General features: G+C 37.1%; 1 protein-coding gene across 1 annotated transcript in view; it reads right to left on the reverse strand.

The window, feature by feature from the left end:
• Positions 1 to 2414: 2414 nt before the first annotated feature.
• LOC117917602 overlaps positions 2415 to 25942 on the reverse strand; it is a 31634-nt gene continuing 8106 nt past the window's right edge. The window contains exons 10-14 of the mRNA XM_034833929.1: positions 17760 to 18038; positions 16018 to 16360; positions 15779 to 15931; positions 13387 to 13917; positions 2415 to 3000 (exon numbers count right to left, since the gene is read on the reverse strand). Of these exons, the coding sequence (XP_034689820.1) occupies positions 2812 to 3000; positions 13387 to 13917; positions 15779 to 15931; positions 16018 to 16360; positions 17760 to 18038 (1495 nt within the window). The 3' untranslated portion in view covers positions 2415 to 2811. The remainder of the gene's footprint in view (positions 3001 to 13386; positions 13918 to 15778; positions 15932 to 16017; positions 16361 to 17759; positions 18039 to 25942) is intronic.

Raw genomic sequence — 25942 nt, forward strand, 5'->3', positions numbered from 1 at the left:
AATCGATATTAAAAGCCTATTTGAAAGTGATTTTATCAAAGCACTTTTAACATCATATAAAAATAATTTATTAATTTTAAAATATTTTTAATTTTCTTTTTTCTTTTTCTTCTTTAATTTCTTTTCTTAACATCCAATCATATCTAAGCTACTTGTCATGTAGCCAAGAAACTCTTTTGATTGGTCAAATGAAATTAAAGATGGTAATGGGACGGTTCAGGACAAGTAGCCCTCATCCCAACTTGTCTCATTTAATTAAAATAATTCTTATTGGGATTCCATTAAAAAAATTAGACTGGATGTGATAAGTGCCTCAACAAAACATGTCCCATTATCATCTCTAAATAAAACGTATAAGGAAAGTGAATTTACTATATATGAAATAATACCTAAAATGAAAAAAAAAATATTCATAGTACTAAACTTATTAAGAAAGGAATACTTCTAAGATACAAAAGGTATTTATAGAATTTTTCATCTCAATCATTGAAAATGTACAATAAAATTTGGATCTTAAAAAGAATGAGAAGATATATAAAACAAGAAGAGTGCAATTGGTAGAGTAATGGAATTGAAATATATATATAATGGTAATTGGTTGATTGTGTTGTTCAATTTGTACCTTGAGGAAAAAATAAATGTAGGGGGTATTTTGGTAAGTGTGAAAGGGGTCCAAGGCCAACACGTGGTTGTTGAATATTTTGAATGGGTAGATCTCTTTTAAATGCCATTGGACCTAATCCCAACCCATGAAATAACGGAAAATACACACAATATTGGTTAGATCTGAAAAGAAAATTAATAGAGAGGTAATCGAAATGGATCGAGAGAGTCCTTTCTTACGTTTCGGATATAGTTTTGAAATACAATCATGAGAAATAATTCTTAAAAATCATTTTTAAAATAAAGTTTTATTTAAAATTCAAAAATAAAGAATAACTTTTTATTTATTTTTTTTGGACAAAGGCAAATTTAAAGATGGCAATGGGATGATACGCCTAATGAGACGGGTTTAGAATTTAGAATAAATAGATTAGAGATGAATTTAGGATTTTTTTTTTTAAATCCGAAATGGATTCAAGGTAGATTCAAGTATTACCTTGTTTCACCCCATCCTGATTATATATAAATTAATTTTAGTAGAAACAAAACTTTAGTAGTAAGTTGAAAATAAATGTAAGGCATATTTTAGAACAGCCTTATTTTACATTCATATCATGTTTGGGCTACTTTTTAAAAATGATAATAGGACTCCCATCATGTTTTCATTCCCGTTCCCTAATGCAACACTTATATGTAGAACATCAAAAGAAAAAATGAGAATGAGAAACCAATTCCATCTCTTATTCATTTATATGTTTGGATTGCTTAAAGAATGGGAGCATGAATAAAAAGTAATTAATTATTGTGCCGATCAAATCCTACTCTGGAATTTTGATTCATCTAGAATTTTAATTCCTGTCTTCCAAATGACATTATAGTTCTCGTCTATTCCTATCCTATTTTCATTCATATTCCACTCCCTAGAGAATCATACTACCATGCTAAAAATAAGAATCAGATCTTAGTGAAAATAGAATTCAATTTCCATAATAATGATTTAATTCTTATTTCCATTTTTATTGTCAAAATCAATCCAAGCACATTAATAATAAATAAAACAAAAATTAATTCTTGAATCTCATTCTCTATTCCAATATTTCAAACATAGTCTAAAGGCAAGATGGGAAGACGGGCAAGAGGAAAACTTCATAAATCATCAAATTAGAGAGAAGTCGGAATGAAGGGAACTATATAGGATGATAGTTTAAGTGCAGCTCACACTTGTGTACGCCTTGGCATCGGGCAATGCAATCTGTTAAGGGTCAAGGAAGCCATGTGCCATTATACACCACACTACATGCATTGTTCTTCCAATCCACTCCATCTATCAACAAATACCTAGATTTGTTTTGCATCATGCATAACCTTCTTTTTGGATCTCGAAAGAGTTAGAATTAACTTATTGTTTTTTTCTTATGTGCTTCTTTACATTTATTTTTCTTCTTTCTATCCTATAAATGAAGATTTTTTTTTTCGTACTTCTCTACTTATATATATACACACAATTTTTTTTTTTCTTGATATCTTCCTACATTTGTTTTCCCCCTCCTTGGAGACGAACAGAACCTAAAGATTCTTTGATTTGAATCCAACAATCAATACAAAGAAAGTCACACATGAGGTAAAACTCTAATGATAATTAAAGATTCAATGGGGATTCTTCCAATTTATATCAGTTTTTGTACAAGAGGAACCCCAATCAAAAAGAGTTTTTCTTCTTTAACCATATTTTACTTGTTCAAACAACATATTAAAAACCATTACCCTTGTCTCTTCGACCTACAAATTGCCTGAAAGTAGGATACTCAAAATTCAAGTCAAGCGATAGATGCATAGATAAAGAAATTGAGGTTCCATCATTTCCATGAAGATTAGGGTCCTCTATATACACCAGCCTAAATGTTTACAATCCATTAAACCCCAATTCGCATCATTCTCAAATTTCTAGCTTTCACATCACTCTCAAATTTCTAGCTCCCAATATTGATTTTTTCCCCATCTCTTAATTTAAATCAATGATAACGTTTAGGGTAAACTTAATTTAATACCACAATTGCTCCAAAAAACTATAAACTACAAAACAAAGAAGGAACAAATAAGGTTTCAATGGCCACTAATGCTTAACCCCAATGAATATAGACTCTAACCTGAATTTTGCATCCCAGGGCACGTCATAAAGAAAGAATGTGATAAAAGAATGGTAAATTTTCATGGTTTCCGTAATGCAGATGCTGCGCCCATGACTACAGCCAGGACAATGCCAATACCAGCCCCAAGGGAAGCACCAACAGCAGCAGCAGTCAAAGAGTTCTCCTTGGCTCGAGAATCTTGACTTGCATCTCTTTCCATTGCACGTTCTCGTGCCAATTCTAACAGAAGTCTTTCTCTTGCAAGTTCCTTTAAGAAAAAAAGAAATGCAGGTATTAAACAACCGAAGAAAAATGGTAAGAAGCACTGAGTTTCTTATGAGATAAGATATAATTCTGTAGATTTTAAAGCATTACAAGATCTAAAAAAGAACAATCAAATTAGAATCATGAAATGTCAAACTTGCAGGTATAGCTATGGTAAAAATATTCAGCAAATTTCTAAGGCGTGCATAAATTAAATACCAATCAATCATTAACCCCATAGGAATAGGAACAATCAATTGGAAACTTTCTGTCAAGAATATTCACACCAAAAATGGCCCAGTCTATCTTGTGTGGGATGCAAAGTAAATCAAGCACTGGCAGACTAATATCTTAAGTTTACATCTTAAATTTACAAGAAGTGGCTTCATCAGATAGGTAAAGATGGTATATATTTTCTACTTCACTGGTGCACCATATTTGTGAAGTTTGGTATATACTATGCAGGAAATCTCTCCATCTACACTTTCTGTGACAGACAAGTGTTACAACAAAGTTCATCTTTTTAGGTCTTTACATTCATGGAATGTTATGAAAACTTCATATTTCTTTCATTAGTTAATAGCAGTTTCAAGAATTTAGGTCACTCCATCACTCTATGTTCAGAACTTACAAGCACATATATATGGCCCTACCCAGTGTTTATGTCACGACCCAAATTATGGGCAACCCAGAACTTGACCCATGACCCCAGGTCAAAGGTTTGACCCTACGGATTACACCTATCCAAACTGGCAATCAATCCTGATAACCAGATTTTTTTTCTTTTTTTTTTTTGGCATTCAATAGACTCATAATTTACTAGCATAGTATATCTTATAACTCAAATGCAATAATATTTTTAAATATTTCATTTTTGCAGTCCCAAATGTCCAAATAATTATAACATCACTTGATTTTTATTTCCTATTAGAACCCCTTAGTTCAAATGCCTTACATCTCTTTAATACTTTCAGTCAATTAAATCTCCTACGTCACCTTAAACACTTCCTTTTAATAAAATCTTTTCCTTGTCATTCAACAACACACCATATCTCCCATTAAGATGCATATAATATAAACAATCACACTAAATGTCACAATAACAAGGCAAGGGAGATGTGATAAACGAGATAAAACAAAAAGAAGGTCTCACAGTCCCTAGCTGGTAAACTGGTTGGCCTGCTAGTTGACCACTCAGGGTTTGAAAGAAACTCAATCTCCAACTTTATCTCGAATCCAATCACATTTCTCTTCAACCTAGACAACTTTTATCACCATATCCAAACATGCTTCATGATTAAGACATAATACATATTGCTTTTGAACTCAACAACCATTACTCAAATATACATTACTAAAATTGTAACAACTTGAATCTCTTCCTTTTCTATAAGGCATTGCATATATCCATTTGCATAACAATATACTAGCATAACCACAAATCCAATCATATCGACATATTCCCATATAAATATACAAAGAAATTTTATTTAGGCAATCTTCAACTCTTAATTACTTGTTTAAAAAAAATAACCATATACTCATAATATAATTTTCAATCCATACATGTTCTCTATTTATTTTTTTCCACATCATATCGCCTTATCTGAGTCTCCAAAACATCCCAATCTTATATCCAAATCCTTCACTTACTTCAATCATTCTACTTAAGATTAATGAAACATTCAGACCAATTTATCACAACACAATCAAAATTACAATAAGACATAGCAACATGATTGCAATTTAGTCTCAATAAGAAGCAGCAACATCAATCCATACTCTATTCAATCATTATCAACAATATTAATTACAACCAATTTATGCACAAAAAAAAAAAATGTAATTTGCACACTCAAGCTATTTTCAATACTTATTTTAACACTATTTCTTAAACATATAAATTGAAATCCACTAACAACTAATAGAACATATCATGCATCAAAGAAGGAAAGCATAAGAACGTAAGCACACATAACACGCAAGTACAAGTATTATCGCAACCTTGAGCTCTAATACCACGTTGTCACGATCCAAATTCTGGGCAACCCAGAACTTGACCCATGACCCCGGGTCAATTTGACCCTAAGGGTTACACCTATCCAAGCTGACAGTCAATCTTGATAACCTGATTTTTTTTTATTTTTTTTTTTTCAATAAAACAACATCTAACTCTAGATATCAAATAAAATTCTCACTAATACAAATATCAACAAAAACATAATTTATACCATAATTTTATTTATTCCTAATAATCTCAATAATTTTAACACTCAATACAACAATTTTCCACAATAAGCCACCACAACATCTAGAAAAAATTTCTAATAATTCAAATGTCAACAAAAACACAATTCATGTCATAATTTTACTTATCTCCAACAATCTCAATAATTCCTAACACTCAATACAACTATTTTTCTATATTTAAATCATTTCAAACATTACCAAAATTCCAAAATAATCCGTAAGTCACAAAATAAAATTATCAATAACCATAATCAGACTTCAAATAATACAAATAACATCTATTATCTCCCAAAAACACAATACATAATTTTTTTCCAAAGAAAAATATTAAATCAAAGTTTAGGGTTAAACCACCCTACCTCAAATCCGAAGAAAATTATGTATTCTGTTTTTGGGAGATAATAGATGTTATTTGTATTATTTGAAGTCTGATTATAGTTATTGATAATTTTATTTTGTGATTTACGGATTATTTTGGAATTTTGGTACTGTTTTGGATGATTTAAATATAGAAAAATAGTTGTATTGAATGTTAGGAATTATTGAGATTGTTGGAGATAAGTAAAATTATGGTATGAATTGTGTTTTTGTTGACATTTGAATTATTAGAAATTTTTCTAGATGTTGTGGTGGCTTAATTGTGGAAAATTGTTGTATTGGGTGCTAAAATTATTGAGATTATTGGGAATAAATAAAATTATGATATAAATTATGTTTTTGTTAATATTTGTATTAGTGGGGATTTTATTTGATATTTGCAATTAGATGTTATATTGAGAAACAAAAAAAAATCAAGTTATCAAGATTGACTACCAGCTTGGTTAGGTGTAACCTTTAGGGTCAAACCTTTGACCTAGGGTCATGGGTCAAGTTCTAGGTTGCCTAGAATTTGGGTTGTGACAGTTTATATCAGGGGGTCGTCAAGTCTAACACCCCATGCTCATGTCAAAATGCAACAATCTAGCCTGTGCATAGACTTTGGCACAATACTTTTAGGGTGCATTTGGAACACTAGAGTAGGGAATGGAAATGAGATATCCATGTCATTTCCCATTCATTACCATGTTTGGATTACAATAAGAAATGGGAATAGAAAATAAAATAAAATTCACTCCCCCTGCGAATCATAGCCTACTCCTATAAGGATTTTGACTCTTCTCTTACATGTCACAATTCACCTCCACTTTCATTCTTATTCCATTCCTATTTTCACATACCAAGTGACCATTAGGCCATGTTTGGTATGCGAGAATGGGGAATAAGAATGGATACTTTTTTTTTGTATTCCTATTTCTCCTTGAATAGGAATGAATTTGGTGGTTCCAATTTTTGTGTTTGAATATACCTAAGAATGTAAGGTTGCAGTGATTATTTGTTTCCATTTCAATGTTTTGTAACAATGAGAATGAGAATAAAAAAGGAAGTTGTCGAAGATTTAGTAGTTAAGAATTTGAGTAGGAAATAAATTTGAATTCCTATTTTGTAAGCATAAGATCTAGTTGTTATTTATCTAATTGTTCTATTTCTCAAATTGGGTTAGTTCTGGCTTTGTTAGGATGTTAGGTTGTTTGAGTCTTTTATCAAATTGTTTTTTTTTTTTTTTTGATAGATAAACATCAGAATATATTAGAAAAGGCTGAAAAGCCGCATGTATACAGGGGGTATACACAAAAGCCCAAGAAGAAGAGCTGACAAGAAAAAAATGAGGGGAAAAACCTCACACACCCTCAAGTGGCCGCAAGCCACTCCAAAAAGCCTAAAAGAGAATAGGTATCCTCACCAATGTACACCCTAGCCCAACTCCACAAGTTACATACAAAAAAATTCTTGAATTTTTGAATATCTAAAGACCCTCCCCTAAAAGCTAACCTATTCCTTTCCTTCTACACCGTCCAAAATATGCACAACGGAATGGAATTCCAGGTATTTTTTCTTTTTTTCCCCACAAAAGAGCCCCTCCAGCTAAGTAGCACTTCTATAACTGATTTTGGGAACACCCACTGGACTCCAAAAATGGCGAGGGCAATCTCCCAAAGAGTCTTAACCACTGTACAATGTAATAGAATATGATTCGCATTTTCCTCTTCACAGCCACACAAAAAACACCGATTAGGGAGCTGCCACCCCCTTCTTTGAAGCTTATCCAAGGTGAGGATCTTCCCCCACGAAGCTTCCCAAGCAAAAAAAGACACTTTTGTTGGAACCTTTTCCATCCAAATGCGTCTGTTCGGGAAGACACAGGCTGAGGACCCCACCAGCATTTTGTAAGCCCCCTTAACCCCAAAAATACCATTGCCTTCCCTTTTCCATCTCACAGCATCCTCCTCAGTAGAAGTCCTGAAATCCCTCAGCAGATTCAGCATATTTCCTATCTGGTCCAGCTCCCAATCATTGAAATCTCTAGCCAATCTAAGATTCCAACCTCCTTGACCCATGCTAGAGTCCCACACTTCACTTACTTTGGCATTCCTATGCCCTGCCAAGGTAAACAGCTGTGGGAAAGAATGAGCAAGCGCCTCATTACCACACCACTTATCCGTCCAGAAAAGCACTTTGGTCCCCTTCCCTACCTTAAAATCAATGCTCTCCCAACACCAATCAGCTTCCTTCATGATCTCCTTCCACAATCCCACTCCATAAGGCCCACAAACATCCTTAGTCCTCCACCCACACCCCTCTTGACCATACTTTACCCCTATCACCATTTTCCAAAGGTTCTCTTTCTCATAGGCATATCTCCACACCCATTTGCCCAGCAAGGCTTTATTCAAAAAATCAATCTTTCGGATGCCTAATCCTCCCTCCTCCTTAGGGCTACAGACCACCTTCCACTTAATTAAGTGAGCTTTCCTCTCCAAACTTCCTCCCCCCCAAAGGAAATCTCTTTGGATTTTCTCAATCCTCTTTGTAACAGATTTAGGGATGCGGATAAGGGATAGAAAGTAGGTGGGTATGCTGCCCAACGTACTCTTGATAAGAGTAATTCTACCTCCCTTCGAGATGTATTGTCTTTTCCACTGGGCTAGTCTTCTTCTCATTCTCTCTTCCACCCCGTCCCAAGAAGAAGAGGTTTTATGGTGGGCTCCAAGGGGCAGCCCCAAATAAACAGTGGGTAAAGCCCCCAATCTGCATCCTAGTTCAGCCGCCAACTCCTCCAACTCATCCACTTGCCTTTTATCAAATTGTCTTTCCCTATTTATCTGTAAGTTCTCAATTCTCATAATTAATGAATTTTGATTCTCAAAAGCTCACATGGTATCAGAGCTTGAGCTTTGAGTCCTAATCAAAAAAATTTCATATGGCAAAAGTCACCATGACCTAAGCCACCAAAGGCTCAGTCACTTCTAGAAGGGATGTGGACAACACTCAAACCATCTCCTTAGCACTGTTCCAACAATTTGATTATGCCAATTTGAATTCCTCTCTACAATTACCATTCACAAATTGAATGGTAAGAATTACCTAGAATGGACCCAATGTTTGAAATTGGTGATTGGTGGCAAAGGGAAACTTGGCCATTTGACCGGTGAAGTAACGAAACCAACAAAAAAACGATATGAATTTGAAAATATGGAGGTTTGAAAATTTCATTATGATTGCTTGGCTCATCAATCCTATGGAACCAACAATCGGGAAACCTTATATGTTCTTACTGATGACCAAAGAAGTTTGAGATGTCGTTCTTGACACCTATTCAAACATGGAAAATTCTTTCTAGATATTTAAGTTAAAGATGAAGCACTAGCCATCCAAACAAGGAGATTGAGAAGTGATTGTTTATTACAATGAGATGATGACTCTATTGTAAGAGTTGGATTTGTTTTATGATGAAGAATGGGACTATCCCAATGACAATGTGAGATACATGAAACGAATGGAAAATGATAAAGCCAATGTATTTCTGGCAGGACTTAACAAGGATTCGAAAGAGGTCAAAGGTCAAATTCTAAGCAAAAAACCATTGCCATCCGTTGGAAAAGTCTTCTTTGAGGTACGAAGGGAGGAGGCTCGACGAAATGTGATGCTAAATAGAGAACCACAGTTGAATGCTCTTATATCAAAGAGACTTGAGTTGACCAAGATGGAGATTGAAGAAACACAAAAAGGCCTTAGTGTGATCACTGCAAAAAAGGTTTAGCACACTCATGAGACATGTTGGAAATTGCAAGAGAAGGCTCAAAACTAGAAAAAGAAGCCCAGTGGAGATGGTCGAGCTTTCCAGGTTACCAATACTAGTCAAGGGCAACAAGCTGCTTCAAAAACGCTTCCTTTCACCAAGAATCATCTAGAACACCTATATAACCTGCTTTAATCTTCCTTTTCCAATGTAAACTCTGACCGTCTCCCTCTTGTTCATTAGCCTAGAAAGGTAACTAACACACAACTGCTCTTGTTAGTGTTAATTCCACTTCTAGTCATCCTTGGATCATCGATTTCAATGCAATTGATCACATGATCGAATCTTCCAATTTATTTTCTTACAAAATTTGTGCAAGGAATCAAAAAATTAAAATAGTTGATGAATCCCTTTCAATTGTTGTTAAGAGAGGATCCATAGTTTTTTCTTCCTCATTCTTCATAATGTTCTTCATGTTCCTAATTTGTCATGTAATCTCTTGTTTGTTAGTAAACTAATTCATGATCAAAATTGTCAAGTAAATTCTCCTATTCAGCTATTCTCAATGTGAACTTCAAGATTTAAACTCCAAGAAGACAATTGGCAATGCTAGACAAAGTGGAGAACATTACTTCTTTGAAGTGTAGAGTCTTCTAGGTAAGGAGGCCTTATTGGGATCACGTGAAAGTTAATGGATCTAACCTTGAAGAGGCAACCTCAAAGTACTTGTTTCAAGTCTATTTTTGTTACTAATGACAATGAAATTCTGTTATGGAATTTTAAGTTAGGACATCCAAGCTTTTAGTACTTAAAATATTTGTTTTCAAAATTATTCATCAAAAAGTAAATCTTCATTTCAATGTTATTGTGCACCAAAGTTCTTGTAACGATACTCCTCAACAAAATAAGGTGATTGAAAGAAAAAACAAACACCCTATTGAAGTTGCTAGAACCTTAATCTTTACAACTAAGGTCCTTAAATATTTATGGGGGGAGATTATTCCTCCTAAATAATTTTGGTCAATATTCCTCCTAAATTTAATCCAATTTTAGAAAAAATAAAAAATGTTTGTTACCATGGATGTCACTTTCTTTTAAGCAAAAAAATACGGTTTTAATCATCATCTTCAAGGAAAAAGTCACAATGAAGATTCTTTCTTTAATAACCTCCAAATAGAAACAGCGCCTATGAATCCTAGATTCAAAAAAAATTGTTCAATCATCTTCAGAAGCATCAGCACCTGTGGCAACCCCTATTTTAGAATAACCCATGCTAAACCCAAACCCTAATTCAAGAATGCCTGAGATAACCGTGGAAGTAAATAGGTTAAATACTTAAATGAATGGACAGTCAACTATCATGCCTTCAGAAAATCACATAGAACCTCAAATGTGAGAAACCAAAAAAAAAAAAAAAAAAAAAACGAATGAGTTCATTGTCTATTCAAGGAAGAACCCTGTTCAAAGGAAAAAGATGTCCACTTCGCAACAATCCCAGGAGCCTAACCCGATAACAAATCTAATTTTTGTCAATCCTCTAAGTAAATCCATCTTTAAGTCTAATTCTTTCGATTCCCAAACCGAATTTGTTAATGATTTAGATGTTCCAATTGCTTGTAAAAAAGGTACTAGGCAATGTACTAAACATCCCTTGTCTAACTTTGTGTCCTTTGAAAAATTGTCTCCTCTTCTTGCATTTACTTCACAACTTTCTAGCATAGACATTCCTAATAGATGCTCTTAAATGGAAGAAAGTTGGTCTTGAAGAGATGAGAGCCCTTGAGAAGAACAAGAAAGGGGAAGTAGTGAGTTTGCCTGAAGGAAAGTACTCAGTTGGTTGCAAATGGATCTTTACAATAAAATACAACTCTGACAACTTTCTAGAAAGGTCTAAAGCTCGACTAGTAGCAAAGGGATTCACTCAAATGTATGGCATTGACTGATATATCGATTCAATCCGAGATCTCTTATTGAATTGAAACATTTGCTCAAGTAGACAAGCTAAACAGAGCGAGAGTGCTCTTATCAATTGCTGCAAATTTGGATTGACCATTGTAACAATTAGATGTGAAAAATGCATTTCTCAATAGGGATTTGAGAGAAGAAGTTTATATAGACTCTCATCCAGACTTCACTAAAAGATTCAGATCAAAGGTGTGCAAGCTAAGGAGATCGTTATATGGACTCAAACAATCACCTAAGGCATGGTTTGATAAGTTCACTCAATCTGTAAAAAAACCAAGGTTATACTTAGCGGCAAACTGATCACAACTTGTTCATGAAGTTCTAGCCCAAAGGAAAGATAATCGTGTTAATTGTCCATATGAACGATATTATTCTCATTGGAGATAATTTGCTTAAGATAGAAAGGTTGAAAAGGGTTCTAGCTTCTGAATTTGAGATTAAGGACTTGGGATCATTAAGGCACTTTCTAGGAATGGAAGTTGCATGTTCCAAGAAGGGCATTATTGTTCACAATGAAAGTACCTTTTTTTTAATAAGACACAATGAAAGTACATTCTTAATCTCCTAAAAGAAATACGTATGAGTGGCTGCAGATCAGCTGACGCTCCTATAGAATACAACTTGAAGCTAGGAAAAAACAAAGGAACGCTTGTAGATACAACACAATATCAAAAGTTGGTAGGTAAACTAATATACCTGTTATACACTCAACCAGACATCACCTTTGCAGTGAGCTTAGTGAGTCTATTCATGCACTCTCCACACGAAAAACACCTTGAAGTTGTTTACAGGATTATAAGGTACTTGACGAGTACTCCAGGGAAAGGATTATTGTTCAAGAAGAACAAGCAACGAGGAGTTAAGGTTTATACTGATGTCGATTGGACCGAATCAATCACTAATAGAAGATCTACCTCCAGGTACTATACGTTTGTATGGGGTAACATGGTTGCTTGGAAAAGCAAGAAGCAAAGTGTGGTGGCACAAAGCAATGTTGAAGCAAAGTTCAAAACTATGACACATGGGATTCGCAAGATGTTATGGCTAAAATGTGTCCTAGAAGAACTAAGGACCTCTTCGTATGAAACTGTATTGTCACAACAAAGCAACCATCAATATTGCACATAATCCAATACAACATGACAAGACAAAACACACCGAGATTGATAAACATTTCATAAAGGAGAAACTTAAGGTCAGTGCTATATGCTTGCCATTTGTTTCTACAACACAACAAATAGCAAACGTCTTAACTAATGGACTTCTATGGCCTAACTTCGAGTTTCTTGTTAACAAGTTGGGAATGAGACATCTACACACCAACTTAAGGAGGAGTGTCGAAGATTTAGTAGTTAGTTAGGAAATAAATTCAAATTCCTATTTTGTAGGGATAAGATCTAGTTGTTATTTTTTTTTTTTTTTTATTTCATCAAATCCAGTTAGTTTTGGGTTTACTAGGGTGTTAGGTTGTTGAGTCTTTTATGGGATTGTCTTTCCTATTTATCTTTAATTTCCCAATTCTCATAATTAATGAGTTTCCATTCTCAAAAGCTCACAAAAACAAATTGACAATAAAAACCTTACACAGTTCAAAATAATTTTTATTTTCATTTTAAAATAACATTTCTTGATTTTTTATTTTTTTATTTTTTGCTAAATAATAGGACTAAGAAAAATATTATTTACTCAACAAATAAAAATTAACTATAAAAGTCGTACAAATCTAATGGAAATGAGGGGGTAAAAAATAGTATCTTTTTAGCATGTTCTATATTATTTCCTGCATCAAGGGAATCAAAATATCCACTAGTGCAGATCAATTGAAATCCCACTTATAAGTGGGATTTCATTTCTAATGGAACTATTTTTTATTTCATTTTCGTCATCATTTAAGTTATCCAAGCATGGAAATGGATGAAAAAATGAATGAGATGTTCATTCTCACTTCTCATTTCCACGTACCAGACATGTCCTTAAGGAAATTGAATGGCAACCAGTTGTTTTGCTCCTCCCAAACTAGGTTATACCAATTATCATGTCTTTAACCACTAAGTTTACCTGTAAAGAGGCTTCCTCGTGGCTCCGAAGCACACGGTGGACAAGCTGACAAAGAGAGGCTACACCCTCTACTGGGAGAATGGCATCTTTCTTCTGGAATGGTCTCCGAACAAGGTTAAATGGAGCAAGAAGAAGATTTTGTGCACCCATCCTCGAATCAGAACCTCGACTTATTGCACCCCAAGGAACACTAGCAGCAGTGGGCATAACATATGGACTGGAATTGACAACTTCAGTAGTGCTTGGAGATGCTTGATATGTCTGAATGACAGTATCAACTGCTGCTTTTTGCTGGTGTGCACTGACAGAAAATTTGTTTGTTATGGCAAGGATCCAAGGGATTCCAAGTGCTTTAGCCTCGTCTAAAAGAAGTGAAAGGGCTGGCTTTTGCTGTGATATCTCTGACTGATTGTATCGAGGTACTCTATGTGACAGGTTGTGCACCAGAACAATCAAATCTGTCTTCCTACTAAGATCACGGATTCCCATCCATAGTTCATCTTTGAAACGAGAGACTTCCATATTCAGCTCCTGCAGTTAAAAATAAATAAATAAATCAAACATATCAAAGGGGAAAACACTGAAACATAAGTTCCACAAAATAAGTAAATAGAATTCATTCAGACAAAACCCTGATGCACAGGTGTTATTCAGTCCATCTAGGTTGCATCCTAACCAGCTCTTTTAGAAAGAAAAGCTCTATCTATGCTCTCATAAACTCCCCAACGTAATTAATACAAGGATCATCTTACACAAGTATGTTAAATCCTCTGTACTCATCCAAGTGCCAGTAACCATCAACACAGCTAAAATGTGTCCCTCATGAATGATACTGGAAAAACTTAAAAGATATGGAAAACCAACACTGGATTTTCTTCATAGATGGTGCCAGATGGCAATAGAAGTATGTTTGGAACCAAACATATGTGAATTAAATATTAGCGTAAACAAGCTTTGGGTTCTCCAGCGTGATAACTAGTAGAGCTGGAAACACTGATGGATAAATTTGGAATGCTAATAACAAATGAGGCTTGGGAAAGCAATGCTATTAAAATGGGTGCAAAAATATTAGTGCATGTTGCACTTAAAAACTTTCTCTAATTTTGATATTAAGCACAAAAACATATAAGCCAAAACCCCAGATATATGATTTTCAGATGCTACGTGCATGATTAGAACTGAGAATACACCAACTCCCATAATAATCCTAGGCTTAAAAAATATCCCTCATAGTTCATGTTGCTTCCTTCCACATGTGGTTCAAAAAAATATAAGATATCAAATAAATCAGGTGACATAAGTTCAATATAGGATTATCTTAAATAAATCAGGTGACATAAGTTCAATATAGGGTTATCTTAAATAAATCAGGTGACAGAAGTTCAATATGGGGTTATTTCCTTCCCACTGTAATTTGCATTTACAACAAATAGTAGCATATAATCTCAAGGAAAACAGCCAATCAATCAGATCTAATCAACTAACAGCATTTTTGCTCACAACCATGAAAAATAATAGTAACATGCCAATCAGAAAGCCTGGTGTAAAATTCTCCACATGATTTGCATTAAGCAACCTTCTCTTGAAACTACTCTATCAATGAGATATATGACTTGATTCAAGAGAACAAGTTTTTTTCACAGAAAAAACATTTTACATTAGTCTATTAGTGTAAAATCCCAACATGCCTATAGCATGTGCAAACTTTAGTCTTAATATATAAGAAACAAAACCACCTTTTCATTAATGTTAACATTAGTAGCTTTTTTCATGGTGAGAGGCAATAATATTTTTAGTTTGAAACATCTTGGAAATACTTCTAAAACTGCTCACACCTTGGAAATACCTCTTAAAACTGCACACATCTTGGAAATACTTCTTAAAACTGCATTATAATCAGACTAGAACCAATGTGGCTCACTAAATGATTCAGCATTCAAGCTAAATCTTTTAACAATTTGCTTTTAGTAGTCAAAACTTGGATATGATTCTCAAATGCAGGAGGTATATTACCACTGTATGACAGTGGAATTTGGAACATTCAAATATCATCTATGTTGTGTGTGTGTGTGTGTGTGTGTAAGTGCTGGCACACAGGGGCATGCTAAAGTGACATAAAACAATGGCTGATCATCTTAAAAGAAGGGGAAACATTTTACAGAAACTTAGTAGAAGCATAAAGAGGGAGAGCATGGATACTAAAAAAAAAAGGGGTTTCTAATATATAAAGTGCTTTGACAAATTTTTGGTTACAATTTACAGATGCACACACCATCAGGCACGATACATCCAAGCATACAAATATCAAATGTGGTTTTTTAAAACAAAAAAATAAAAATGAAAAGAAGGGCATAAGAACAGGAAACCTTGTTTAGGAAAGAAATAAAGGGACCTGCAAATTTACTCCAGCTGAATCTGAGTAGCATAATCCACCAGCTATACCGTCTTGATCATCAGCTTCTAGACGCAGATTTTCAATACCAGTAGTGCCAGTCAGTCTGCCTTCATTCAGTATGGCCTTAAAAAGAGAAGTTTTACCAGCACCCTACACAAGTAATACATTCTGTTACAGGACAAAGTAAAATTGTACATTTCTTTTTATTTGCACGTCTTATTGTTAAACATCAATACCTCAAGGCCAAGTAATCGCACTCTACGAGTTCTGAAATGAACTTCCTTGGACACAGTAGTGAAATCACTCAAACAAAATATAATAAAATCATTTAAACCTTCAGGGCAGACAAATTTTTTTCCCTCATTAAAGGCACCTGCACTGAGTTCCCTGTTGAGATTAACAGAGTCTGAATCAATAGAAGAAAACATGGGTGTTACTGGATCTGTCACTATCTGATGCTTTGGTGGTCGCTTCAATGGAGCTCCAACTAAAACTCGTATCCTTTGTAAATCTGGCTGTAGCCCATGATTTGAAGAGTAAGCTGGTGTTGGTGGAAAGGATTCCACTGTAGTTGCGCACCTGAAAGAGAAAAGTAATGCAATATGATATCATGCACCAAATATAGAGACACCACTACAGAGTTTTCAAATGATTAAGTTGCATCATCAAGTTGTGTGCATCTTTCAACAATGAGAAATAGCACAATATGACATCATGTAATGTAATATGATATCATGCACCAAACAGAAAACTCCATGAAGGTTTTGAATGTTAAAGCTATACCAGAACTACATGTCTGCGTATGTGCCTTTTTTTTTAATATAATTTATAATTAGGAATGTGCAACTTATTTGGCCAACATTCACATAATCTTTCCAAAAATGTGCTGGTTAGCCAAAATTTATACAATTTTTCCAAAAACAAAGAAGAATTTACTAGATGATCAATTGCATCAATGTCCAGATTATTTCAGCACCCACAGACATTACCAGGAAGAAGAGATATCTAAACACAAGTCCAGAAAAAAGCATAAACAAAAAGAAACAGAATAATTGCACTCTATGGTCCAGCAGGAGGGATTACTCTCTATATCTTCATCATCCAGAATCCAGATATGTGGAATGATGAATATACACCAAAAATCTTTTATTGTATCATCATTCATATTGAAGTCTTATTTCCCGTTTCATTCAGCTATTTTTTGTCATTATTTTTTAACTTCAGAAAAATTCAACCCTCATATATTAAAGGCTTTATTGTTATTCAATTTGCTTCCATTCAGCATTTAACTTTACTATGGCCTTTTACCAGGTTAGTAGGCTATATAATTGGTGATCTTGCTGTTAATACCCAAACTTCTGTTGCTTAAAATTCCCAGCTATTGCCCATGCTAGTCTTTTCTAGGAAAACATATGGTCGAATGCTTAACCTCTTCAAGTTCAATTCTCCAACCTTTTTCTTGTCTCAAGGTTTAGAGATCCTCCCATGAGTACACTAGACTACCCTCCTTTTTCACCTTGAATTTCAATTTTACTCATAATCTTTCTCACCTGGAAATCGATGAGCTCCTAGTCCTTATCATCTTTATTACATGTGATCTCATCACCTATGTTTCCTTATTTGAGGGATTGGACTTTGACCTCATCGGTCTTATTCTTAATCAGTTCCTTCTTTATGGCCATGTTTAAATCTTCTGAAAACTCACTTTATCCCAATTCCCAACCTAATAAAAATGTCAATCACAATGACATGTTACAGTTGAAGAGACCTTATGAAGCCCTCAATCCGGACTGTGTTATGCATTCAGGGGTTGGTAAAACATGATCATGTTTTTCTATATTGTGGTGAAAACCCATAAGATCCTTACAAATTTTGTAACTACTAACTAATCATGTTAAATACATAAAAAGACTCTTGGAGACAAAGGAAGAAAGATGGTATATAAGTGGGGGTGAGGAGAAGTAAGAGAGGGCAATACCAGTTACCATTTACTTGTGCCTGAACTACTGAACACAGATGTAACCCAAAACCAGTAATATCAACTTTCAAAGGTTCTCCATTCTTCTCACCAGGAACACCACTCCATCCAAGAGGAACGATAGAAGTAGCTGTTCGGATAACTGGAGACTCTACAATATGCCCAAGCTCTACAGTACCTGCAACTGAAAGACCAAGCCATTGTTGCAAATTTGGAAATTGCTGCATTTGCTCCATGCCCAAGAACAGTGCATTATCACTCATGCATAGGTCGTAGATTCTACATTGGTAAAGAGGGCATATAAGTCATGAGAACTACAGCATAAAAAATTCAAGCCAATTATATTGAAAAGAAATAGGAAGAGAATAAAAATCAGATCTACATAACAGTTACAGAGCACTAAGTTCCTTTTTTATCTTAGAAGTGGCATCCAATAAATCTGGAAATGACCATTGCTCAATTTTTTTTCATGGGAAACTGTACTCAATGCCTTAAAAGGATTTTGAGGAACACACACTGAGGCTTGCCTTAAGGCAAAGTCCTATGACTTACCTTGAGGCTATGGCCTCAGCACAGGCTAACTGAAGCTTAAGCCTCACTCTTTCAAGGCATTCAGCCTTGAGGTTTTTGAGGAGCATGCCCTGAGGCTTTCCTCAAGGCAAGGCCCTATGAATTAGCCTTGAGGCTATAGCCCCAACACAGGCTAATTGAGGCTTAAGCCTCACCCTTTCAAGGCATTCAGCCTTGAGGCTTAAGCCTCATATATTCAATAGATTTTAATGGGTTTTTGAGTTGTTGGTATATATTTTACATGTCTTGGGATTTGGTCTTGGGCTTTGGCTTACCCTTTAAAAAAGAGAAAGAAAGAAAGAAAGAAAGAAAGAAAAAAGAAAGAGAAAAAAAGAGCAAAGAAAGAAAGAGATTGAAAAGAAGACAGAGGATTTGTTAGAGGGCAAGAGAATAGTGGCTGGCTCTTGGTCTTTTGCCCTCAGAGGACAGCAGCAACCTACTGGAGTTAAACATCAACACTGATGGGAGGATAATAGAGCAATAATAGTGATGGTGATACTAAAGATCATTTGATGGAGCCATGAGAGTGAATTGGATTATTAAAGACGAAAAGAGGAATTTAACTACACAGTACTGAAAACAACAAACACTTCACATGGTCTTGATGGTTTTCTTATCATTCTATGTTTATGTGATGCTTATTTTGCAATATTCTAAAGGTTTTTTTTTTTTTTGTCTAAGTTGAGGTTTATTCATCGTTCTGCATTTGAGGTTGGTTAACTCATTGCTCCACCTCAAGGCTTACACCCATTTCACCTCAAGGCTCATGCCTCATTTCGCCTCATCTGGGCAAAACTTCTCAAGGTCATCTTTAACCCTTTAAAACATTGCCTATGATTGTACAATTTGGTAAAATTTTCCAAATGAAAAATTAATAAAGCACCCATAAAAAATTTTCCCATATATCAAGTAAAATGGGAGAGAGCGAGAGAGAAGGCAAGAGAGAGAGTGAGAGAGCGTGCGATGGAGAAGACGGAGAGAATAGCGAGGCGACTCGAAAAAGAAGGAAGGAGAGTAGCTTCATAGTGGAGTCCAAGATGTTCGAGATCGTCTTCGATGAAAGAAGAGGAAAACCCCAGTTTCTCATCGTGGAGAAGAAGAGAGGGGTCTCGTCATGGGTCCGATTACGATCGGAAAGTTTAGGGCTTTTCATGGAGGGCCTAATCCACTGCATAAAGGACGAAAAAGAAGGGAAATGGGGAAAGGAATGGAAAGACAAGGGGAAATCGTATTCCCTAACACGTGGGTTTAACAGAGCGGGAGGGTTTCTAAGGTTGGGGGTTGTTGATTTGGAAAGAAAGAGATTTTGTATCTTCATACCGAGAGGCAGAGGGGACAAAAGGGGATGGGTGACTATGCCGGAGAAAATCCATCAAATGGAAGGATCGATTGGCAGAAGAGCAAACATGCAGGAAGCAAGGGTCGCGGGAAAATCTGCACCGGAGAAATCGTATGCGACAGCAGTCAAGAGGACAAGCTAGAAAGATTCAAACTCAATCAATGTGAAGGTTAAAAAGGAGGAAACTCTAGGAAATTTGCAGAAGTTGGAGCACTGCATTGTTGCGAGCTGGAAATCCAGAACAGAGGGAGAAGAGGACCTGGAGAGATTGGGAAGATTATGGGCGAATTCTTGGGGCCTAAAAGGCAATTTAGGGCTGGCTAAATTGGAGAAGGGTAGGGCCTTGTTGGAATTTGAAGACCTGAAAGAAGCAAGACGCGTCGTTTCCTCAGGGAGCAGAGTGTTGGGAGGGCTCCAATTAGGGCTGGAACATTGGAACCCTAGGACGGGTTGTTGGGTAGAGGAGGAGACAGAAAACGAAGTCTGGGTCAAAATCTTAGGGCTTCCAATCTCGCTGTGGAGTCCGATGGTTTTAAAAAGAATAGGGGAAGAATGCGGGGGTTTTGTAGCAGTCGATGATCGGACAAAGACGATGAGGGAGATTCAATGGGCTAGGCTTTTGGTCAAAACGAGAGGAGACTTTAGGCCGAGTGTGCTGGAAATTGAAGTAGAGGAGGATGTCTATGTCCTGTCGCTATGGTGGGAGATCAGACCGATGGTGAGGATGAAATACAGTGAAGCGTCTAGTCGAAGGAGTGACGAGGTTAGGGGTGATGTGAGTTCACACGTGGAGAAGCGCGTGGGGAAGGAGTTGGTAAACGCGAGGCTCGAGAAGCTGAACCTGCCAGATGATGTGAGGTATACGTAAGAGAATGGGTCGGGCCGAGAACTGGGAAACCGGATTCATGGCCCGGTGATCCGGGAAGGGGCCCTCACAGATGGGCGAGCGTCTGGGTCGTCCCCATTAGGCCCATTCGTGGGTCTTAAAGAGGTGAAGAGGGCTAATGGGCCTGTTGTGGCTAATGGATATTTGGGCTCAAAATCAAAAGAAGCGGCAAAGGAGGATGATGGATCAGAAGCAAGCCCATCGTCAAGGAGATGGGCTACAGAATTGGGCTGCCACAAGATGAGTGATTTTGAAGGTATGGAAAGGGCTGGCCCAGTCGCGCTAATTCCCCAAGCCCCAAGTAAGGGCCCTCAAGAGAAGGCCGGCCTCTTAGACTGCTTCATCTCCAGAAGTGGGCCCAGTTCAAAGGAGCCTCTTGTGGTCTGGGAATCAGAGGAGCTCAGGAGGCAGCAAATAAGTGCTTGCTTCTCAGTGACGGACCGGGCGTTTGAAGAGGAAGCTTTGAGGTATGAGTCGACTTTCCATTCTAAGGGAAAAAGGGTATTGGGGATATCTCATCTTCTTTCTCTTTATTCTGATCGGGCTCCGAAGGGGGAGTCTTTCGATCGCTCAAGAGGTATAGAGGAGGAATCATGGGGTGATAAAACAACATGGTTAACAGTGTATGAGGGGCCTACTGAGAATGATAATGGGTGCTGGGATTGGGAGAGGCCAATAGAAACAGAGATAAAGTCAAGGGTACAGAGGGGGATTCTGGCACCCCTGAAAACCAAGCTGCGGGAAAGGAGAAAGAGGAAAAATGGGAGGAAAGCAGTTTGGCAAAATTCAGCCAATTTTTGGGATTTTCAACGTAGGGGTTGGAAAAGGAAATCCTGAGCTTCCTGATTAAAATCAGAAAGAGACGAGAGAAGATTCATAGCAAAGAGCTTCTGGAGTAGTCAAAGTTCGAAAGAGAATTAAAGAGGTTGGAATGCTCTGTCAATTATGAGAGAGGGAATAAGCAGAAAGGTCCTTCACAGGGCAAAGGGAATCAGATTGTAGTTGTCCAATGAAGCTAAAGGTTCTGAGTTGGAATGTGAGAGGAGCAAATGAAAGATCTGAAAGGAAAATTATTAAGTCTTTTATAAGGAATCAGAGGGTGGATTTAATTTGTGTTCAGGAGACAAAAATTCAGGCTATGTCGGAAGGTCTTGTGAGAAGTTTAGGCTCTAGAAGATTTTTAGATTGGAGAGCTTTGAATGCGGAGGGGGCTGCGGGCGGTATTTTGATTTGCCGCTACAAGAGGGCTCTGGATATTCTGTATTGGGAGGAGGGCCAATTCACGCTATCTTGCAGATTCAATATTGTAGAAAATGGGGCTTTTTGGGTGTTCACGGGAGTTTATGGTACGTTTACCAAAGTGGAAAGGGATGGCATGTGGGAAGAATTTGGGGCGATTAGAGGCCTTTGGGAAGATCCCTGGTGCCTAGGGGGGGATTTCAACATCACCCTGTTCCAAAAGGAAATGAGCAGTCAGAGGAGAATTAATTCAGCAATGAGGAGATTTGCTGAGATTGTTGATGATCTCGGGCTAGTGGATCTTCCACTACAGGGAGGAGAGTTCACCTAGAATGGGGGTCTTAATAACCAGGCATGGGCGAGATTGGACAGGTTTCTAGTGTCCCCTAGATGGTTAGATCAATTTAGTGGGGTTACTCAAAGCAGACTGTCTCGGCCAATTTCTGATCATTTCCCAATTGTTCTAGAGGGGGGTGGGATAAGAAGAGGCCCTACTCCGTTTAGGTTCGAAAACATGTGGCTTAAGGTTGAGGGATTCAAAGACCTTGTTCGAACCTGGCGGCAGGAGATTGAAGTCAAGAGCAGTGCTCGTTATAGATTGGCTGCTAAAATGAAGGAAATCAAAAAGAAGTTGAAAGTATGGAACAGAGAGGTTTTTGGGAGGCTGGAATGCAACAAATCTTCAGCCCTACAACAAGTCGATTTCTGGGATCGGGTGGAAAGCGAGAGAAGCTTGACTGTGGAGGAAACAGAATTAAAAAAAGAAGCAAAAGAAAGCTATAAAAAGTGGGTGCTTTTGGAGGAAGTCCATTGGAGACAACTTTCAAGGGAGATTTGGCTAAGGGAGGGGGATAGAAACGGGTTTCTTCCATCGAATGGCAAGTGCTCATCGTAGAAACAACGCTTTGGACAGAGTTAAGGTTAATGGGGAGTGGCTGTCAGAGGAGCAGGAGGTGAGGGAAGGAATTGTTAACACGTTTCAGCAGATGCTTTCTGAAGATATGGAATGGAAGGCGGATATTGGAAGACTTCAGATTGATCACATCAGCCAGCAAGAAGCGGAGAATTTGGAGGTCCCCTTCACAGAGACTAAGATTCATACGGCATTGATGGAGATGAATGGGGATAAAGCCCCTGGTCCGGATGGCTTTACTGTAGCTTTTTGGCAAAACGCTTGGGATTTTACTAAAAAGGAGATTCTGGATATGTTTAAAGAGTTTCATGAGCATAACTCTTTTGTTAAAAGTCTCAATAATACATTTCTAGTCTTGATTCCTAAGAAAAGTGGGGCTGAGGATCTTGGAGATTTTAGACCTATCAACCTCTTGGGGGGGCTCTATAAACTTTTGGCTAAAGTTCTAGCTAACAGGCTCAAAAAAGTGATTGGTAAGGTGGTCTCCACTGCCCAGAATGCCTTTGTAACAGGAAGACAAATTCTTGATGCGTCCTTAATTGCTAATGAGGTGATAGATTTATGGCAGAAAAGAAAAGAGAAGGGCCTTATATGCAAATTGGATATAGAAAAAGCTTATGACAGCATCAATTGGAAATTTTTAATGAAGGTCTCACAAAAAACAGGCTTTGGGGCTAAGTGGTTAGGGTGGATGTGGAGTTGCTTGTCCTCAGCCAAATTCTCAGTTATGGTTAATGGAGTGCCAGCTGGTTTTTTCCCTAGTACTAAGGGGCTTAGACAAGGAGATCCTCTATCTCCCTATCTCTTTGTTATGAGAATGGAAGTGTTGGATGTCCTCATTAGGAGAGCTATGGAGGGGGGATACTTATCAGGGTGCATCATTCGGGGTGGTAGTAGACCCACTTTGAACATCTCCCACTTATTTTTTGCTAATGACACAATAGTGTTCTGTGAGGCAAGCAAGGAGCAATTAACTCACTTAAGTTGGATTCTTCTTTGGTTTGAAACGGCTTCAGGCCTAAGGATTAATCTAGCCAAAAGCGAAATCATCCCAGTTGGAGAAGTGGAGGAGATTCAAGAGCTGGCAGTTGAGTTAGGTTGCAGGGTGGGATCCTTGCCCTCTCAATATTTGGGACTCCCTCTAGGGGCTCCTAATAGGGCTCCTTCTATGTGGGATGGAGTGGAAGAGAGAGTGAGGAGACTTGCGCTTTGGAAAAGGCTACATTTTCAAAGGGGGGAGGATCACTCTTATAAAAAGCACCTTGGCTAGCATGCCAATATACCAAATATCTATTTTCTGAATGCCCAAGACTGTTGCTAAAAGAATAGAGAAAGTTCAAAGAGACTTTCTATGGGGGGGGGGGGGGGGGGGGGAGGACTTGGAGGGGAAAATTTATCTAGTTAAATGGGATGTGGTTTGCACAGACAAGAACAAGGGTGGGCTAGGCTTAAGGAAAATAGCCATGTTGAACAGAGCCTTGCTTGGTAAGTGGATTTGGAGGTTTGCTTGCGAAAAAGATAATCTTTGGAAGCAAGTGATCACAACGAAGTATGGGCAAGAGGATCGTGGTTGGAGGTCAAAGAAGGCTAATGGGGCGGTTGGAGTAGGGGTTTGGAATGAGATTTTGAAAGAATCTAATTGGTGCTGGGATAATCTGGTGTTTCTAGCTGGGAAGGGCACTAAAATCAGATTTAGGAAAGATATTTGGTGCACTGATACACCGCTGTCCCATTGCTTCACTCACCTCTTTGTTATGGCTACGCATAGGGATGCAACAATTGAGGAGATGTGGGATCAAAATTCTAGTCAAGGAGGCTGGAATCCAAACTTTTTGAGAGACTTTAATGATTGGGAGTTGGATATAGTTGGGGATTTGCTTTATATCTTGAGGGGTCATAGGCCTTCTTTGGAGGAAGATTCAGTTATGTGGAGGCGAGAAAGAAATGGTCAGTTCAAGGTCAAGGAAGCTTATAGGTTGTTGGTCAATCCTAATGACACAGTATTTCCTTCAAAGTGCATATGGGTGGATAGGGTGCCAACTAAAGTTGCTTTTTTCGCTTGAGAGGCGACGTGGGGGAAGGTGCTCACTCTGGACAGGCTCCAAATAAGAGGGGTGCAACTTCCTAATTGTTATTTTTTGTGTGGTTGTGAAGAAGAAAATGTAAATCATATTCTTATACATTGTATAGTGGCTAGAGCTTTGTGGGATATTATTCTTGGGTTAGTAGATGTTAAATGGGTCTTTCCAAAAACTGTAAAGGAAGTCTTAACTACCTGGAGGGGCCCCTTTGTGGGGAAGAAAAGGAAAAAGGTTTGGAAATCCATACCGTTGTGTATTTTTTGGACAGTTTGGAAGAAGAAGAATGGACTAGCTTTTAGGGGGGGTGTGTTGAATATCCAGAAATTAAAGAATTTTTTTGTTTATAACTTATGAAGCTGAGGCAAATTGTATTTAGGCGAGGAGTCTCTCTCCCTTATAGGCTTTTTGGAGTGGGTAGCATCCACTTAAGGGGAGGTGAATCTTTTCTGGTCTTGTTGCTCTTTTTTGAGGCCTTAGCCGCCTTGTATACTCCTTGTATGCTTTGTGGCTTTTAGCCTCTTTTTAATGCATATCTTGTTTGTCTCATATTTGAGCCTTCAATCTTGGATTAGGAAGCTTCCCCAATTCTATTACAATGCTCAATTGATCTAAAATTAGATCAGAATATGTTCTTCTCATAATTGGTTAATTAGTAAGCACTAAATTTGCTTCTGGATTCGAGCTTAAAAGGATGATTCCTTCTATTCATCAAGTGCCACAGAATTCTGAAGGTTTCCAAAAGTTTAACCAGAGGAATACAACCTTAGTTTTCTCCAAGTTCCATCAAAATCCATTTAATTTTTTGGAATATTGATCACAAATAAAAAATGATCAGATACACAAATGAAAACAATTAAAATGCTCAACCTAAGCAATTCAAACATCCTATGTCTCACATCCCACAGACATGATAATGATTTGAAACAAGAACTGTATGAGCATAAAATCAATATAGGGACATATATTGAATAAAAAAAGAAGTTTTACAATGAAGAAGAGAAAATTAAATGACAACCAGAAAAACGTCAGAAGTCCAAACTATCTTAAGGTGCATATATGTATACAGGTACAACATGCTTACAGGAAGAAATAACAAAAACCACAAACTACAAGTCAAACACAACCGATCACTACAAATAACTAATAATAAAGGAC

Source organism: Vitis riparia, chromosome 7, assembly GCF_004353265.1.
Source record: "Vitis riparia cultivar Riparia Gloire de Montpellier isolate 1030 chromosome 7, EGFV_Vit.rip_1.0, whole genome shotgun sequence".
Classification (NCBI taxonomy): Eukaryota; Viridiplantae; Streptophyta; class Magnoliopsida; order Vitales; family Vitaceae; genus Vitis; species Vitis riparia.